The 17,936-nt window shown below is 50.4% G+C and overlaps 6 protein-coding genes across 6 annotated transcripts; 3 read left to right on the forward strand and 3 right to left on the reverse strand.

The window, feature by feature from the left end:
- Positions 1–2,676: 2,676 nt before the first annotated feature.
- On the reverse strand, positions 2,677–3,279 carry N0V96_009029 (uncharacterized protein; the record flags this gene model as incomplete). The annotated part of the gene is made up of 1 exon (XM_053188967.2): positions 2,677–3,279. One exon carries the CDS (start codon positions 3,277–3,279, stop codon positions 2,677–2,679), a length of 603 nt encoding a protein of 200 aa, XP_053053733.1.
- A 1,881-nt stretch (positions 3,280–5,160) lies between these two features.
- On the forward strand, positions 5,161–6,420 carry N0V96_009030 (uncharacterized protein; the record flags this gene model as incomplete). The annotated part of the gene is made up of 3 exons (XM_065758521.1): positions 5,161–5,725; positions 5,856–6,028; positions 6,124–6,420. 3 exons carry the CDS (start codon positions 5,161–5,163, stop codon positions 6,418–6,420), a joined length of 1,035 nt encoding a protein of 344 aa, XP_065612914.1.
- A 918-nt stretch (positions 6,421–7,338) lies between these two features.
- Positions 7,339–9,157, reverse strand: N0V96_009031 (uncharacterized protein; the record flags this gene model as incomplete). Its single annotated transcript, XM_053188969.2, has 5 exons — positions 7,339–7,476; positions 7,591–7,663; positions 7,730–8,070; positions 8,139–8,722; positions 9,154–9,157. 5 exons carry the CDS (start codon positions 9,155–9,157, stop codon positions 7,339–7,341), a joined length of 1,140 nt encoding a protein of 379 aa, XP_053053735.2.
- A 665-nt stretch (positions 9,158–9,822) lies between these two features.
- N0V96_009032 (uncharacterized protein) lies at positions 9,823–11,661 on the reverse strand (the record flags this gene model as incomplete). Its single annotated transcript, XM_053188970.2, has 3 exons — positions 9,823–10,465; positions 10,557–11,312; positions 11,384–11,661. 3 exons carry the CDS (start codon positions 11,659–11,661, stop codon positions 9,823–9,825), a joined length of 1,677 nt encoding a protein of 558 aa, XP_053053736.2.
- Positions 11,662–12,678: 1,017 nt separating this feature from the next.
- N0V96_009033 (uncharacterized protein) lies at positions 12,679–14,263 on the forward strand (the record flags this gene model as incomplete). The annotated part of the gene is made up of 2 exons (XM_065758522.1): positions 12,679–12,812; positions 12,928–14,263. 2 exons carry the CDS (start codon positions 12,679–12,681, stop codon positions 14,261–14,263), a joined length of 1,470 nt encoding a protein of 489 aa, XP_065612915.1.
- A 1,845-nt stretch (positions 14,264–16,108) lies between these two features.
- N0V96_009034 (uncharacterized protein) lies at positions 16,109–17,282 on the forward strand (the record flags this gene model as incomplete). The annotated part of the gene is made up of 2 exons (XM_053188972.2): positions 16,109–16,116; positions 16,376–17,282. The coding sequence occupies 2 exons, from the start codon at positions 16,109–16,111 to the stop codon at positions 17,280–17,282; spliced, it is 915 nt and encodes a 304-aa protein (XP_053053738.2).
- Between the last annotated feature and the right edge of the window lie 654 nt (positions 17,283–17,936).

Genomic DNA, 17,936 nt, shown 5'->3' on the forward strand with positions numbered 1-17,936 from the left:
TGTGCGCGCAAGCGCTGCTTATCTTTCCATTGCCCAGCCGCCGACTCAACCCTAATCTGATTCCTGGTTCGATGCCTGGCTAGTCAGCGATGGTGCTCGTTGTGGGAGTTAACCGGACCATGGGGCCAATACCCCCGAGATGGCTCAGTTGACTTGATTAAGCTTAAGGTCGTGGCCAGGAACATCTGGCGCTGGTAACGACAGGCATTTTCCCAACCCCTCGCTTTCGTCGCGGAGTTATCCCGAGCTTCCGAAGTGTTCTACTGTCCGTACCTGATCCCAGGTAATTGGACACACAGATCTGACTTCATTCTCAGTAGTGCCTACGTACCTCGTTCTCGGTTCACATACTAAGTATCGTCTTATCGTAGAAGCGAAACCGGATGCGCGTAGTTGTCTCGACTACCTTCCGTGACCTCAGCTTGTTTGCTACACAGTGAGATACAGCGCCGCACCGTAAGGTACAGATAGAATCAGTCTTTTGACTTTTGTTGAGTATTCCCGTGAAATACTGAGCATAATTGCTGCCCAAAATTTGCCATCATGTATGGCTCCGGGAAGTCGAATCATGTGCCTTGTCCAGACACCCACCGCAAGTCTTGGCACGCGTTGATATGGCCCGCCGAGCAAATCGGTATGTAATCGCCCGGAATTTGCAGAATTAAGTCCTCTTCCAGTCATCGCGCCATTTTCCTGTGCACAGCGAGTTACCATGGTGCGGACATAGCTTCTTGCTATGGAGTATCGAAGCAGATTTGGAAGGTACGTTGGTGATGCTGAGTGGGCTTGACTCAGTTTCTACTCTTCACTCGCCGTGCCTCGCAGGCTAGTTGTCGCGGGATGTGGGTGAGCCGAGTGAGTCCATCACACTGACCATCATGTCTGGAGATTCCTCCCATTGCCAGCCCTACAAGGCGCATCAACTCTGTTGGGCAACGGAATGCTTCCGAGATGAGCGCATCCGCTCTCATCCCCAGATGCCGTCCGCCTCACTTTAATCTTCTTTTCACGTCCCAATATGGAAGCTCATGTCGGTTACAGGGACTAACACAGATGTATGAGAATATACCAACGACGATTAACAAATTAACCTGCAGGCTGCAGATGGTAAGATAGTCCATGCGAACTTCTACGCATACTGGTACCTGGACCGTGCTCGTACTTGAGCTACCGATCCGCATCGCGAGATCTACCTGTATTCTCAATGCCCGTCAATGTACCCATCTCAGTGTTGAGCAGATCCTGTTGTGTTGAGAATGTGGTATAGACTTGAGGACTGCATGATCCGTGATGTGATGGTGATGGTGGCAACGGTGCTCTTCCGCATATCTCGGCCGATCGATGGCGGAGATGGGCGAACGAAGCAATTTGCGATGATTTCTTCGACCCTAGAACATTGACACATTTGATGCTGGCGGTCAGGATTGGACTTGGCTCAGGTCACATCACATGGCTCTTGCCTATGTCAATTCCTGAGCGAAGCTTCAGCGAGTAGCTTGACGTGTGGGTGTTCTCGGTGCCGTTCTGGCTTCGGCTTCGATCTCTCACATCTTCTGATGAAGCCAAAATCATCTACAAGTCGATCATGGTGTAGTTGCTGATGGGCTGAGCGGATGGGACATCATGTTGGGTTGGACTTCTATAAAAAGATACCTGTAAACACGACAACATGATGCCTGAGATTGCAGAACCGGAAAGTGTAGTAAATGCTCTTTATATAAGAATGATTCGTGTTATTAGCTTGATGATTATAGGTGAGATGTGGAAGTTATTTGATCAAGTTATCCGTCAACGCAAAGAATGATTCTACTGCCGTAATGCAAAGAATGCCCTATAAACGTAAAGGTTTGGGTCACGACGAGTTTTCAATATGCATCCATCTGCAACAGTATCAATCGTCATCTTTTGCCATGTACCGGCGGGCCTCTCAATGCCAGTCGAGCTTCTACCTCGTCGCGGACTGGTTCCAACTACCTTGTTGTTGGATGTCAGTTATCTCTTCAAGTACGAGTTAAGGGAAGTGCATGTACACACTGTTGTGAGTAGGTATGTCGAATTACATGAAATTTGATCCTATTCCCGTCCTTTTATTGAACGGGATTATATCATTTCTAATGACAGCATCGCCCATGGTGAGCTGGACTGATTGACATGGTACTCTTCATTATTCATAGTTTCTCTCCCGAAATCAGATATGAGTCAAGACAAGTTGTGACCTGTCCTGAACACGGACGGAAGTGTCAGGGCAACGGTCAGAATAGTGGCTAAAATATATAACCGAGAATACTTCCTGCGAAAGCAGGCACAAAGCAGATAGACACTATTGAAGAAGAGTCATACGTAGCCGCTGAGTTGTGCGACATATATGGGACACACATGCAGCTTGGCCTTTGGCCTTTGGCTTTATTTATTCGTAGGGCGCTTCAAAGTCAACGATATAGGTAGATGTAGTGCTAGAAGGTGAAGCGAAGATGATTGAATTAAAGGGTGTACCGGAGGAATTGTAAACCCGGTCGTCAAGATCGTTGAAACCAAAAAAAAATAAAGATGCCAACTAATTCCTACATGGTTCAATCTCATTTTTCTCCAGCCGTGTCCAATCATTATCCATTCGAGTCCGACATTCATTCCCATCTCTCTTATACAAGTCGTTGCCCGCCTCTCTGACGAGTGAACTCAAGAGGTGTAGACGTTGACAGTAGCTTTCAAGAGGTTGCTGAGGGTGGCAGTTACGCCAGTCAAGCCAGACTGGGAGGTAGTATCGATGTAAGGCGACAGAGCGGTCCCGAGGCCGCCGAGATTTGTCTGGATCAGCTTGAGGTAATCAGTCTGACCAAGCGGCGTCAACGACGCGACAATACCAGATGTCTTGGCCTTGTTCAATAGATCCGTGACCGTCTTGAGCGCAGGCTGGATATCATTTGTGAGCTTATTGACGATGGCGGTCGAGTCGGTCGAGTTGAGGGCTAGAGTCAGGGCCTTTGCATCGAGTAAGGCGGAAGAGGAGGCCGAGTTGAGGCCGATTGTGTTCAAGAGGACCGCGGGGAGTTTTAGGATGTTGTTGGCGCTGAGGGAGTTGCCGTTGGTGTAGTCGAGGCCATTGAGGGTTGTGGTGAGCTTGAGGATGGAGCCTTGGAGGGTGTCTAGGTTGGCGATGATGCTTGCGCCTGTGCTTGATTGGGAAGGCAGGTTGCCGAAGGGGAGGAAGCTGAGGGGCACCGGGGTTGCTGAAGACACTGAGAGGGCGGCGAAGCCGGCGATGATGGAGGAGAAACGCATTGTGATGTGTTTGAGAAGTAGAGGTTGGGTGAGTGAAGTGAGATTGCTGTCGACTTGAGGGAGGTGTAGAAACAAAAGGTGAGAGTGTCTTTATTAATGCTTGTTTGTCTAAGACCGTTGCTCAAGTGGTTGAGTGCTGAGGATTCTTTTAGACTCAAGGAGGATACAACGTCTGTATTTATTCTCCTCTAATCTCAGCGACACCCTCGCCATTTGATGTCACACAACCCGTCCCTTCCCGCTTTCTCTCTTCCTCAGCTTAACCCCGTCCGTTGACGAAATCTGGCCCGCCCAAGACAAGTCTATCCGAGACATACCCTCTTCGCCAAAAGAATGTCTCACCGCCGCCGCCTCTGTGGAGGGAAGATCTCGACCAGAGGCAGACACCGACTAACCCGAATCTCGGGAGCCTCAAGCCACGGAGCTAAACCCGCATCGCAACAGTCCTGCGAGGAAAGAGGAAAATGATTGGCCTGCTACGCAAAAGGCGGGCCGGAAGCCATCGTCAAGACCAGTCTCCTTCCTGTGCGAGATGCTGCAGCGCCGTTTCCGGGTGTGACGGGGGGCGGAGGGGGGCGGACGCGGGCGGGCTGCTTTCGGACGGCGTCGTCAAAGACTATGCTTATAATGCGGGGCCCACCTGCTTCGGTTCAGCGTTAGTGTGCGACCACACTGACTGCAGCTGACCAACGTCAGAACAGTGAAGATGCGCGTGATGGTGATTTGAGGCTTGGGATCTGGACGGTAGTGGTAGGCATTTCGTACGGGCGGAAGACGGCATGGCTGGTTGTCACACGGGATCCTCAGAGGCTTGTCGCCTCTTGCGCCGGTGGACGTTTGGGTACGGCTGAATTCGATCTGGCCAGAAAGAGAGATACTGTGACGTCTGCGCCTCCGTCCATCTAATGTTTATGGCCAAAAAAGAACGAGAATTCTACACAATTACATATCGAATCATCGCACTATTGCAGCATTCTCTCATTACTGTTGAACACTATTAGTCAGATGGGGCACAATTACAGTCACTACCTTGTTTAAGGGATATTAGCACGAGGGGTCAACTCCAAGAAAAGTCTTCACGAGACTGTGCCAACTCTAGTCGGTACAGTCCGACAATTAGGCAACCAAATGGCGATGAGTCAGACTTATATCCCTACCGTTACCCTTCGGCATATACCTCAATGCCGAGTACGCGATGAGGAGGATCAAGACCCCGCAGCTATTTAAATACCCATCGGCGCAAAACTCCCCGATGGACGCGTACAACATTGATGGTTTGCTGATGCCTACGGTACTTAGTACCCTGTCCCCGATTGAATACAGAACGGTCTCGACTCTCTCGACCAGTACCTTCCCTGTCTAGATACATGCTCTATGCTGGAATGTGTACTGAAGTTAAGGTTGTAACTTCAGAAAGGCGCTTTCATATACACCGAGGCCATTTACGTTATACTGAACATGTTGCTTGTGATACAATCCGTTTTGGTCACAGAATACTTGTAGATTCCCCTGAATCACGTCCCAGTGACTTAAAATTCAGGTTCAGAGTAAGTTATCTATCGTAGGATCTGGCCTCGGTTGAGCATAGGCCGACACGCTATGTATTAGAGTTTTAACATGACCACTCCTGCCTCAAAAGTAGGGCTATAGTAGTGATCGTGGCCACTCTTCATGATTGAGCTTCGGATGAAAGTATGGCGCTGCCGTGAGGAGAACCTGATCACTCGGATGATGCTCGACCGATATATTCGTGTCAAGTAGCTGCCGGTGGGATTAAATTCATGATCAATAGCCCGCCGCTTAGAGAAATAGAAATGAATGAAGACGGGTTCACAGAAGCATAGCATAGCTCACTCTCGTGCCGTCCAAACTTTCCTCAATATGGCGCCGTATCCTCAATCTTCTGCTAAGCCCGGGGAGAGGTTCATCTACGCACCACCCAGCCCACCTTTCCGCCATTTGACAGATGAGGAAGCCAGACACTTTGTGGATCATGGCTGGCTACGCGTCGAAAACGCAATTGATCCGGACATCATAGACCGGTGGATGAAGGACCTTTGGGTCCGTTGCGGCTATGAAGCTGGCGACAAATCCACATGGGCACAGGAATATCTCCACCTGCCCTTCCACCGGCAACTTCGTTACGAACAGTTCGCGCCGAAGGCATTTGACAAAACCACAGACATCATCGGCGGTGTCGAAGCTTGGGACGACGAGCGAGAACGCTGGGTGGGGGACAACTTTGTGGTTAATTTTGGTTCCGAGTCCAGGTCCCGAGAGTCAGACAATGTCAAGTCACCCAAGGAGAAGGGCGGGTGGCACTGCGACAATGACTGGTTCCGCCAATTTCTCGACTCCTCGGGAACGACATTGACGGTCATCAACTGCTTCACGGATATTCCCCCAGGGGGTGGAGGCACTCTGATATGTGAGGATGGATTACGAGGTACGAATCTTTTCACTTACGCTGTCGTGACAACTTATCACACCTGACTGGTAAGCCTTGAAGCGTAGTGAAATCTCGCTGACCTAGTACCTTGCTGTAGAGGTTTGCAAGCGACTTTATGACCACCCAGAAGATCTCGACCCTGCTCTTACCGCCAATGATCTGACCATCGGCGTGCGCGAGTGCGAAGTATTCCAGACTATTGAGGCAAAGAAGGGCGACGTTTTTATTCTTCACGGTCTCGTCCCGCACACAGCGAACTATAACTATCACCACTATGCTCGCGTCATCACCAACACCCATGTCACATTGAAGGATCATCTTTATCTAGATCGACCTGACAATAATTATGTAGGTCATATGAGGGCTACATTTGGGACAACATTAACTTTTTCTAGACCCTTGCGGAACAGGCCATTCTTCGAGCACTGGACCGAGAGTCTGTCCCGGAGTTCAAGCCTACGCGCGAGCGAAAGTTTTGGTACCCGCGTAAATTTTGCTTCAAGGAGAAGAGGATCGAGGACGAGCTGAAGGCTATGAAAGCTGCCGCAGCTGCTGAAGGATTGGACGTCAGCAAGGTTGATAGTATTTGGTTGAGTGAGAAGGCTCGGTCTGATTTCGCGAGGACGAATGGATTATTGTTGCCAGTACATGAAGAGGCTGGTTTTGAGACAGAGCAGCACTCGATTCAGTAAGCAGAGAGACGTAGTGAATCTATAGAGAAGCCTACATGTCCCTCAAGCGTTGAAGGTAACTTGACAACATTGAAGGCAAGAACTATGAAATCTTCTACCGGTCAAAGTCACTAACTACTGGCGGAATCTACCGGTGGCCCATACAATAAGAACATCCGCTGCCGAGTGAACAATAGACCGTGATTTTCTGACTAGTCGAGTTATGTTTGTTGATTCGACATGAAGGCACCTGTAGAAGGAGCTTTGAATAATGCTTCAATTGAAAAGAATTAATTAACAAAGGTGTTCAGAGTTCTTCTAGCTCTTTTAGGAATTGATAGAGGACTTCGACTTATTCGTACTGTGTACGAATGCGAGCGAGGTACTCGCATGGCCGTTTGCGTTTCCACGGTTATTGTGTGACGGAAGAGTGGCTTCCTCGGCTATCGGTTTCCCGGGCGGTTAATCGAGGCTCGAGGCCAAGGGAGGCGTCTTCCCTTTTGTGATGCTGTGAGTAAGGGCCCTTCATCACCTCGTAAAGATCGGAATATTCCTCGGGGTTATGAGTGCGGTTCATCTCGCTGTGGTCTAGGCCACGGCCCGAATAGTCACAGACAGGCCTGGACCGGATCGAAGAATGTTACTAGTAAGGGACGCAGTGCCCGTTGCGAGCTCGAAGTTATCTTTTGCTCTTATGGCCGTAGTGCATTTTAACGCTTGAGCTAAGTCGGCTAGTTTGGCTCTTTGTTCAGTTCCCTCGATTCCCGGAGATCTCGGACACTTTCGCGGGCCGTGGTGCACAAAATCACTGCTGCCCCTCACGGGCACGCTAGGAAACCCTCTTCACCTTTTCCTCAACAGAAAAGTACTCTCTACTGGATTAAATCATTCAAACCTTGATCAAGACCCTTCGCCAATTTCCTTAAAATTCTTGATCCATCAGAGAGCGACGACTTCGACGTGACTCTGCCTCTTCTTTTCTTCTTCCACCTGATTCTTGACGTCTTCCATGTCCATCCTTGCAACCTTTGCCTCATCGCCGTCGAAGACTTTGGCGACTTCTTCCAGAGTGAGATTCTTTGTTTCTGGATAGAAGAAATACACGAACAAGAGATAGCAAAAGTCCAGGATCTTACAGACGAATCAGTTGAAGCAATATATGAAGCAGACCACAAGGCGAGGGTCACTTACGGTGTAGAACATGGCCAGTGTCCATGCATGACCGGCTGCTGTGAAGTTATCCCACGCTATGGGATTGGTATAGCTAAAGAACGCGTTGCATTAGCATTGAAATACGAGCTTGGGGACCCCACTCCTTAGGTGATCTCACCTTCCTAGGACGATCAAGCCCTTGACAAAAATGGTTGATATGACGCCGGCCTTTGCCCTGAGACTGTACGGCATGATCTCCAACGCGTAAGCTGCCATGACCCCGGTCCAAGCAATCTGATACGAGAGACTGAAGAGCCAGATGAAGGCGATTTGGGGGTAGCCAAATCGGGCAAGATCGTGAGTCCGCTCGAACTGGGAGCTGATGATGGTCCATCCCATGTACATGAGCACCATGCCCGTGGTGGCTGTGAGGAATAGTGGTCTTCTACCGAAGCGGTCTATGCACAATGAGAATGATACCGAAACGACGAGAGACAAGAGCGTCTGGCCACCACTGAGCTGTTAAGTTTTGGTACAATATGTCAGTATGGGTCAATACAGAGGCTCATGCTGAGTGAGATACTTACCAGAACCTTGTTTGTCTGATCGCGAATGCCAGCACCCTCGTAAATCTTGTTGGCATAGTTGGAGAAAAGATTTGTGCCGCTGTACTGAGACACCATCGCCAGTGAGATCAACAGAACAACCCTGTACCTATTGCCCGCAGTCCGAACAAAGTCGAGATAACTGCTGGACTTTTTATCCTGAAATTCAAGAGCCAAAGTCTGCTTCATCTCTCGGAATTCAAAAATCACTGTCGCATTCGTTTTATCCCCATTGCCGTGGTACGTGGATAACATGTTCTCTGCGTCTTCGTAACGTTCCTTGGCGACTAGCCAGCGAGGTGACTCCGGGATCCAGTAGATGAGCGAGAGAACCAAGATACCGGGGAACGCCTGGAGTATGGTGAGCGACCTCCAAGACCAGTCGCCCATGATTCGAATGGTTGCTAGAGCTAGCCAGGAGCAGCTGGTCGATCCGACTCCGTACATGCAGTTGACGATGGCGGAGATCTTGGCTCGGTGCTGAGGATGCGCGATCTCGGCAATCAGGAGGCCGGCGCCGTTGAAAGAGCTTCCGAAGCCGAGAATAAAGCGTCCAGCCATATACACTTCATTCAAGGATCAATACTAGGACTAATCAACGGGACCTGCAACTCAAAAGGCAGACTCACTTCCTTCGCTGTTTGACAAAGCTCCTATGAAAGCGCCGATGGTCTCTATAATGCAACCGATAATGATGGGCATCTTTCGGCCGTATTTGTCTGCGAAATATGGCCTATGTGAATCCAGATTTAGCAAAAGTCTCGCACTACACTACAGCTGGAGTCTTGTGATCACACTCACACCATCCAGAAACTGGAAAGAGATCCGACGTCGAGAATGGCGACGATGAGCCCAAGTCTCCCCCCTGCAGGATGATTGAAGGAACTCTGCCACTGATCCATGACTTGCGAAGTGTTCATGAGCTTCCTGCAAGCCTTCGTCATTAGTATCTTGTTTCGCACCGAGGTTATGGACTCCATGTGCAGGAGGAGCTTACGCATCGAAGCCTGTCGATGCAGACATCATCATCAAGATACCACACCAGAAGTACAACTTCCTCAAACCAGGGTCCTTCCACCACGTAACTGGTTCAAATTCCGGGGCCTCAGACTGAGCCGCTTGCGCCTGTGCATGTTTGGCGTTGCGATAGAAGAAATTTCGGACCATCTTGCCACGAATCTCAAGTAAAGAAGGTGAGTGCTAAAGCGAATGACACAACATACCGATCACATCTGTTCGTCCGTAGAAGAGGGTCGTGGAAGCGTACTATATTTTAAGCTCGTGGAGTCGGCCATCTATTAGTCGTGGCCGGATGGTAATGTCAGAAGCTGAGACGGCCGGACGCTAGGACTGCCGTAACCTTAATTATCGGAGCATTCAAAAGTTTGTTTGATGTTCTGTTGTCTCACAAGAAGATGGAAGATGATACATGCGCAAAGATAATTGAAACTGAGGAGTCACTTAAACAAGGGGCAACCCTGTGCGTACTTCGATCGCATCATCTCTGCCATCTCATACTTTGAGGTATTAGACGATGCATCGGCGAATAATGGAACAGGTCGCTTTCGATCTTGGTAATTCAGATTCTACATCAAGATAAGATAATCCATGTACGTTTAATAATCAGATAGCCGACCAGGTAAGCTCAAGTAATACGGCATGCCTTTCATACCAGCTTCCGCTTCTGCATCTTCACCGTAGCATCTCTATCAAGACTTACGACACCTCGACATTCCGCCCCCTCCATTCCCGGACCTCTGCTCGCCGGTGATCCATCTAAACGCGACCAGCGCACAAACTCTATGTCGAAAGTGGTGACCATCATTGCAACCGCTGCTAGGATCTCATGCTTGGCGAAGAATCGCCCGGGGCAGATGACGCTCCCACCACCGTACGGACAGTAGTCGCCCAGCTTGACTTTGCGCATTTCTGGCTGCAAGAAACGCTCCGCCCAAAAGTCGCGCGCTGGGTGGCCTGGGAACGCCCATACTACTTCGTCAATGTGTGATAGCCAACTAGGTGCCAGAATGAAGTTGTCCTTCTTGAGCGTATATCCGTCAATCTCGATGTCCTGCCGCAGACGCCGGGAGATGGGGATACTCGAGCGCAAACGCAGACACTCGTTGTACACCGAGTTCAGCAGAGGTAGAGCTGCCAGCTTTGTAATATCGATATCGAGTACTGATGTCGAATTTGTACCGACGACCATGGCGGTCTTGACCTCGGCGCGGATTCGTGAAAGGAGTTGGGAGTCTCGGACCATCTCGAACAACATGTACGCGGTCATGGGAACGGCGTTGGCGTTGATGCTGTTCAACGGCAAGAATTAGCATAGGGACATGGTAGAAAGAAACAAATAAGTCCCCAGGAACAAAATAGGGTAGAAGGGACATCACTCACGCCCAAATCAGGCCCATATGCATAGCTGCACGCCCCTCGAAGCTAATACCGTAGTCAACGAGTGCAGCATTTCGCTCGCGCACAAGCCTGTGTCCAAAGTTCTCTTCCCAATCAGCATCGCTGTCTGCAGGACAACCAGTAGTTGCCGCGGCGAGCCAGTCTTTGGTAGCTTCAAGAGTGCGATCTCGCGCGGCCCAGCCTTTGCGACACACTAGTTTTGGCAGCCCCTGCATGAGTGTCATGAAGGCAGCGTCGTAGTCCCAGAATGTCTTGGCTTCCAACGAGCCCTTTTGGAGAATTCGCGGACCGACCAGTGTGGTTGTTGATGCGGCGAATTGGTACGTCTGGAGGAAGTCGTACAGACCAACAACTGCTGGGGCAGAAGCGCCTTCTGGACAAGTCTTGAGCTGCTCGGAAAACTCGAAGACAAACTTGGCCGTCAGAAAGTCCACGGCAGACTTTTCCGTAAGGTTCTTGAGGTATATCCCATGGAGTATGTGCCAAATGCGCCCTTTTCCCACGACGCCGGTCTCAGACTGATTGAGAGTGCCAGCACCTGAGTCGTCCATCCCCAAAAGGGCGGCATCGCTGGCTGGAAGACCTTTGACTTTGTGTGCAATACGCAACTGCATGAACTCGAACGATAGACTGCTAGACTGTCGAAAGATTGCTTGGATATTCGAGGCACCCATAACGAGGTACATGGAGATGGGGCCGAGGCGCATAGTCACTGGTCCTTTTGTTGGTCTTTTGGCACTTTTGTTACGGCAACCTCGATTAGCATGTTGGCCATAAACTCAACGTATAAAACTCAAGAATGAACGTACAGTGTTTCCTCATAGAACTTATGGGGATCTCTGATCATCTGAATGCCATTCCCAACCCATGGCAACCAATATGCCAAGGTAGGCGGCTCATTTCCTCGAAATTGGCGGTTCTTCTTACTGCTGAGGTAGAAACGGCAGGATGTGAAGATGTAGGTGCACATGCATACACCACAAGTGGCCAGCACAAAGTAGTTGAAAGCGTGAACTACAGGCCAGGAACTGAGCCATAGTAGAATCGGGTTGATTTGATGGATAAACGGTATCTCCTGATCGTTCATGGTGGAAGTTGGAAATCTCGTGATGTTGACAGGTTGTCGAGTCACCTCGAACCCCCGAGCCAGCTCCATTTCCAGTAGTCTCCCAGTACTTCAGTGAACTCAGTCATCGTTCTGCCGCGCAGAAGTTTGAGCTCGACAACTTACACAAATGCTGCCCAGACTTTGCTGAAGGATGATACATAGTGGAACCCGGGCTGCATGTGATCGTGGCCATTTGCTGTTGAGTAAGAAGCACTGTGTCCCCCGGATCGGAAAGGATTGTATCCCCTGTCAGAGGGTTCGATATTATTGCAACGGATCTGGGTCAATCACTTCAAAAGTGGCCGAATTGCCCCGAGTGGTTTGGGAAGCCATACACGTGTACGAAGTACATTTGTCTCGAAGGATTCCTGGAGTACGACAATGCTATCAGCCTTACCAATCAGGTATGGCCCTTATGGGAAGAGGACTTGCCGAAAATCCGACCCACCTCTGTCATACGTACTTAAGAACCATGGGAGTGGTTCTGGACTTGGTAATCCTGGTAGAGGAGGGGGCGAGATTTACACGGTGCAAGAAATCGCCATATGAGATGTCGATGTAACGATGTCTAAAGTACCAAGATAGTAGTTGACATGGGTACATGTGGATATGTATAATGGATGCACTTGCTAATTAGTGTCAGCGGCTATGCTAGTGGTACTGCTGCCTGAGACAACGAGACTAGTCTGCAACCCTGCATTCAGAATCACGATACTTGGCATAAGCACTGTGAGCACAGCCAGATGGACCCGCAAAGTCAATCGCGCCATAATGGTATTGGGTTGCACTGTGTTAGACTAGGATTGCAGGGTCTAGAACTGATTCAGGGCGCTCCGGATTGTCGATGATCCATAGGCCCAGATAAGGCAAAGCTAGGTCAACGGAGATGACCTCCGGAGTGAAGGAAGGGAGAATCATCACATCGTTGCCATGATCTGTTGGGCAAGTCTAGGGAAAATCCAGAAAGCCATGAGTGAGAGTCCAGACTCATTCACAATGCCAAAGAGTTTCTCAGCTATCATCATCGGCGCAGGAGAATCTGGAATTGCCGTGGGCTGTATGCTCAAGACAAAACTTGGCACCGACGACTTTCGGATATTCGACAGACAAAGCGGTGTTGGTGGTGCTTGGTTTGCCAATAGATACCCGGGCGTAGCCTGTGATATGTAAGTGGAATATGTGTACCAGGAGGCCGAGATGGTTGGCCTTTTCTGATCGTGACGTCGGGTCTGACTGTTGATACAGCCCGGCGATTTTCTACTCTTATTCTTTCGCCCCGAACTATGAGTGGACGACCTTGTTCCCTCCGGGCCAGGAGATTCAGCAGTACTTGGAAGGTGTCTGCGACAAGTTTGGTATTCGAAGCAACATCCAGCTCAACACTGAGGTATCAAGTGCTCGATGGATTGACGAAGATGCCGAGTGGGAAGTCAAGGTGACTTATCTGAATCCTCGAGAAAAGACCCCAGAAGAAGTGACCCTTCGGTGTAAGGTCCTGGTCACATGTGCCGGCGAGCTTGTAGAGCCCAACATTTGGCCGCAGCATGTCCCAGGAATTGAGTCTTTTCAAGGACAGGTCTTCCACACAGCGCAATGGAAAGACGAAGTTTCCCTGACAGGAAAGGATGTGGTCGTCATCGGGGCGGGTTGCACTGCAGCACAGCTCGTTCCGGCGCTGGCAAGCCCAGAGATTGCTGCCAAGTCAATCACGCAGCTCATGAGGGGACCACCGTGGGTTATGGCTCGACCCGAGAGACCTCCTCCGCGGTTGATGGAGGTTGTTTCCAAGTTGCTCAGAAACATATCTGGATTTGGCTTGTTTCTCCGACTTTGCCTTTTCTTGTACGCTGAATCGACATGGCTCAATGTCGGCACGGGCTGGTTCGGAAAGAAGCGGCGACAGTGGTTCGAGAAAAGACTCTTGACTCACTTGCGGAAGACGGTGCCATCTAGATATCACGACATGCTCACACCGCACTTTGGTGTTGGGTGTCGGCGGATCATTGTCGACTGTGGGTGGTTGGAAAGCCTCAGTCTACCCCACGTGGAACTCACGAACAGACCTCTGGTATCAATCGAACCACAGGGCGTCGTCTTGGGTCCTCGACCAGAAGAAGAGCGCTTAAATTCCAACGACCAGAAACGCCACAAGGAAATCATCCAGAAGCCCGCAGATGTCATCCTCTTGGCGAATGGGTTCGAGACGTCGACTTACCTCCATCGCTTGAAAGTCCAAGGAAGAAACGGAACATTTCTTCACGACGTCTGGCAGGCAAACGGAGGCCCTGGCGCGTACCTCAGCACAGCAGTTCACGGGTTTCCCAACTTTTTCATGGTTCTGGGACCAAATTCTGTCAGCGGCCACTCGTCAGCCATACTCGCAAGTGAAAATGTGGCAGGATATGCTCTGAACTTCCTCAAGCTTGTTCTGAGTGGACAGGCCCGTACCGTTGAGATCCTATTAGAAGCCGAGCAAAGTTACACGGCTGATGTGCAGAGAAGGTCGCTAGACAAAGTCTGGCAGACTTGTCACAATGGCTACATACAGAAGGGTGGTTGGAACAGCTCGATATGTCCGTAAGTCACGCAATCACTTTCACTCCAATTGCTCAATTATTCAAAAAAAAAAAAAAGACAAACTGACGATGTGGCATTTTCAAAGCTTCAACCAAATCCATTTCGGGTGGATGTGCAAACATCCGAAATGGCAGCACTGGGATATCGCATTTACAGGGGTTGGAACTCGAGAGAACAACTTAGGATTTTGTAGACAACGGAAAACGGGATGGATAGTTACTTCATTCTTGGCTGCGTTTGCTCTTCTTCTTGGATATTATAGTAGATTCGACTAGTAGCTGGAACCATCTAGACATAAATTCACTACATGTAGGCTTGGGATGAACTAATATTCTCACTGGTTTTGAATTGCCGATACAAACGAATAGCCCTGGGCGCCTTACTTTTGGAGCGAAACTCCACGAGAAGATACACAGAGCTGCCCTGCGATTACCTTAACTTCCCACGTTGTTCATGTAGACAGCAACACCCGTCTGCGTTCTTGAACATACTTTTCAGACCTGACACATCTCTCCACCGGCCTTGGTCTCGCTACGATATCGCACTCGCCCCGCCATCGCTCTTTGTTTCTCCGAATGGAACGTTTCTGCCTAAGACTATTTTAGTCGATTTTGTACCGAGCTGGACGCTCTGGTGCCTTGTCTTAGATGACTACGTAAGAGCCACTAAGCCCCGCTGCCGAGGCGAGTTGTACATGAGTCCAGACTCCCGGGAAGCGTATGGTGAGTAAAGAAGCAGCCCACTTGAACAGGATGGTGAGAATTGAAGCTAAGCGCCAAGAAGTGAGGCTGGTAATTCTGCAACACCCTCTCATCTCTGCAGGGGTGAAGGAACCGACATGAGTGGGGGTGTTACTACGCCGCCAGCGGCGGGAAATCCTTCCCAGCGGGCCAACAGGAATCCTACGGAAGACCCAATTCCAGCTTAGTGCTCACAACTGACCGAAAAGATCAAACTTTCCCTTGTTTCTGACACGGTGTGGCATTCAGCTAGTTGAATGGGGCAAGGCTGTCGTGAAGCTCATTGCCCAGCATGATGTAATGGGAATCTTTGCAATGCAATGTGAGTGTGAGGAGCTCTGGCATGTGATCTCTTTTTCTTCTGGCATTCGCAGTGAAGTCTGGCAATTACGTTGAAGGCTGAGGGTTCTGAATAGCGTCAACAGCCGATACAGCGATTTCAGAACGCGGGCCTGCCTGTTCGTGCGATATCCACGATGAACTCAACACTCGAACATTGGCAACACCAGTATGGCGTCGCCGGGTTGTCAAGGCTTCGTGCCTGGAACTTTGCGCAAGTTACCGCCTTATTCGCAGCCATCCTCATAGTGCGCTTCCTCGTGAAGCTTATCAGCCATCGCCGCATGTTCCAGCGCCTCCAACGACAGGGCCTGCCAATGCCCCCTCATGACTTCCTACTCGGCCATCTAGGGCTTGCGGCTAAGATCGCGAAAACTCTTCCAAGCGATTTCCACGGGCACTACCTGGCGGGCGAAATCAGGCGAGCGTATTCTGACCTCCCTGCTGTCTTCTACCTGGACCTGTGGCCGACCGGACCACCATTGATGGTGATAACCACAAGTCACGATCAAGCTCGAGTGACGGCGCATGAGCCGCAGCTTCCTAAACATGAGGGCGTCTTGGGATTCCTGAAGCCTCTCATCGGAAGCCATGGTCTCGTCACGATGGAGGGAGATGAGTGGCGGTACTGGCGGAGTGTGTTCAATCCTGGGTTCAACGCTGCACATCTTGTGACGCTAGTACCGGGTCTCGTTGAAAACACGCTGGTGTTGCATGAGATTCTGCGAGAGAGAGCAGCTGCCGGCGAGGTCTTCTCGTTGTTTGAGACTATGTCGCGGTTGACTATGGACATGAGTTGTCTCGCAACATTGTGAGCCCAAAATCTCTCAAGCAATACATTGCAGCTATTTAAATATAGTACTAACTTAGTATTACAGAGGTTCTCGTTTGAACGCCCAGAGGCAGGGTTGTGATCTTGTATCAGCGTTTCGCAGCCAAGCCGACTGGATACCATCTCCCAATGAGACAAATCTCTTCAGAAAGTTCAACCCGATCAGGCACTTGGTCTATCGCTACAATCGATGGAGGATGGATAGGTATGTCTCGAGCGAGCTGGAGACGCATTTCGCAGCAATGCGATCTCAGGCCCAGCTTGGAGATTTCGAATCGGCGAAGACAGCGGCAGTCCCAAGAAGAAGCAAGGCAGTCGTCGACCTGGCACTGGAAACATATCTACTCTCGGAAAAGAACAGTGAAAATTCTGGCCAGAAGATGACTATGGATCCAACGTTCAAGCAATACGCCGTCTCACAAATGAAACTCTTTCTCTTCGCTGGCTACGACACGACAGCCGCTGCGGTGGTCTATTCTATCCACCTCCTTTCGCTTCACCCATCTACTCTATCAAGAGCGCGCCAAGAGCACGACGATGTCTTCGGATCCGACAGCACTGTACAGGAGACTGGAACTCGCATCGCAGAAGCCCCCCAGCTACTCAATCGACTGGCATATACATCAGCCGTCATCAAAGAGGCTCTCCGGCTGTACCCACCCGTGTCCAGTACGCGTGCATCTGGACCAGGCTTCACGGTATCAGAAACCGACAAGACGGGTCTCGAAGGCTTCATGCTTTGGGGTGTGCACCACGCTATCCACCGGGCACCAGAGCACTGGGTGAGGCCGGACGATTTTGTCCCGGAACGCTGGTTGGCCTCTCCGGGTGACGAGCTGTACCCCGCGGACAAGGAGGCGTGGCGGCCGTTTGAGCGAGGCCCGCGAAACTGTATCGGCCAGGAACTCGCCTTATTGGAGGTGAAGGTCATTTTGGCCATGGTGCTGCGGGATTTTGACTTTGCGGATGCTTACGTCGAGTTCAACAAGACGATGGGCAGGACGGGTCCCACAGAAGTAGCAGGGGATCGTGCCTATCAGATCATTCATGGAAGCACTAAGCCCAACAACGGTTATCCTTGCAGGATCAAGCAAGCCACAAGAATGTCTTAGACGGAGATGGCGTTAGGGTGGTAGACTAGACCGTGTATTGGACCATGTCTCAAGTAGTAAGCTGATTCTTTTACTACATAAACGTTGATTCGTGTGTTCAATGTGTAGCTAGCTATCTTGAAGCTTTTGCATCAACACCACTGTCCAGGCTCCTGCTCGCAACATATTCCCTCACCTTAGAACTTGATCGGCAAGCAACAACGGCAATCATGGCTCCATCTTGGACACACGTTGTATTTCCGTTCATCACACTGGCTGGACTCTACGCGGTCTCAAATCTCATGATCAACTCTGGCCACGCTCAGCTTTTCACCGATAGGCGAGCATCAGCAACGCCCTTACTCCCAGACAACAAAACACCTCTCCTGACAGTCTATACCGGGGTCCCGCCCTTGGATTCGTATCTCGCCAACCTGCAGTTCAGCATTATTCCTACAGTCGATGGCTCGTCCCAGGCTTTGTCTCTCCTAGGGTGGCACTGGATGGGGCTTCTCATAGCCGTTTTCACCGTCATGCTAGTCGAGAGCTTACGAACGCGACGCGCCAGGGATCTCATTCCTTTCGCACTCTGGGGTCTTGCCATACAGTATGCCGGGTACTTCATCATCATGCCCATGTACTGTTATGTATCCCTGCTCTCTCGGCCACCTAGGA

This window comes from Colletotrichum fioriniae, assembly GCF_027942845.1.
Source record: "Colletotrichum fioriniae strain IMI 355084 chromosome Unknown scaffold_11, whole genome shotgun sequence".
Classification (NCBI taxonomy): domain Eukaryota; kingdom Fungi; phylum Ascomycota; class Sordariomycetes; order Glomerellales; family Glomerellaceae; genus Colletotrichum; species Colletotrichum fioriniae.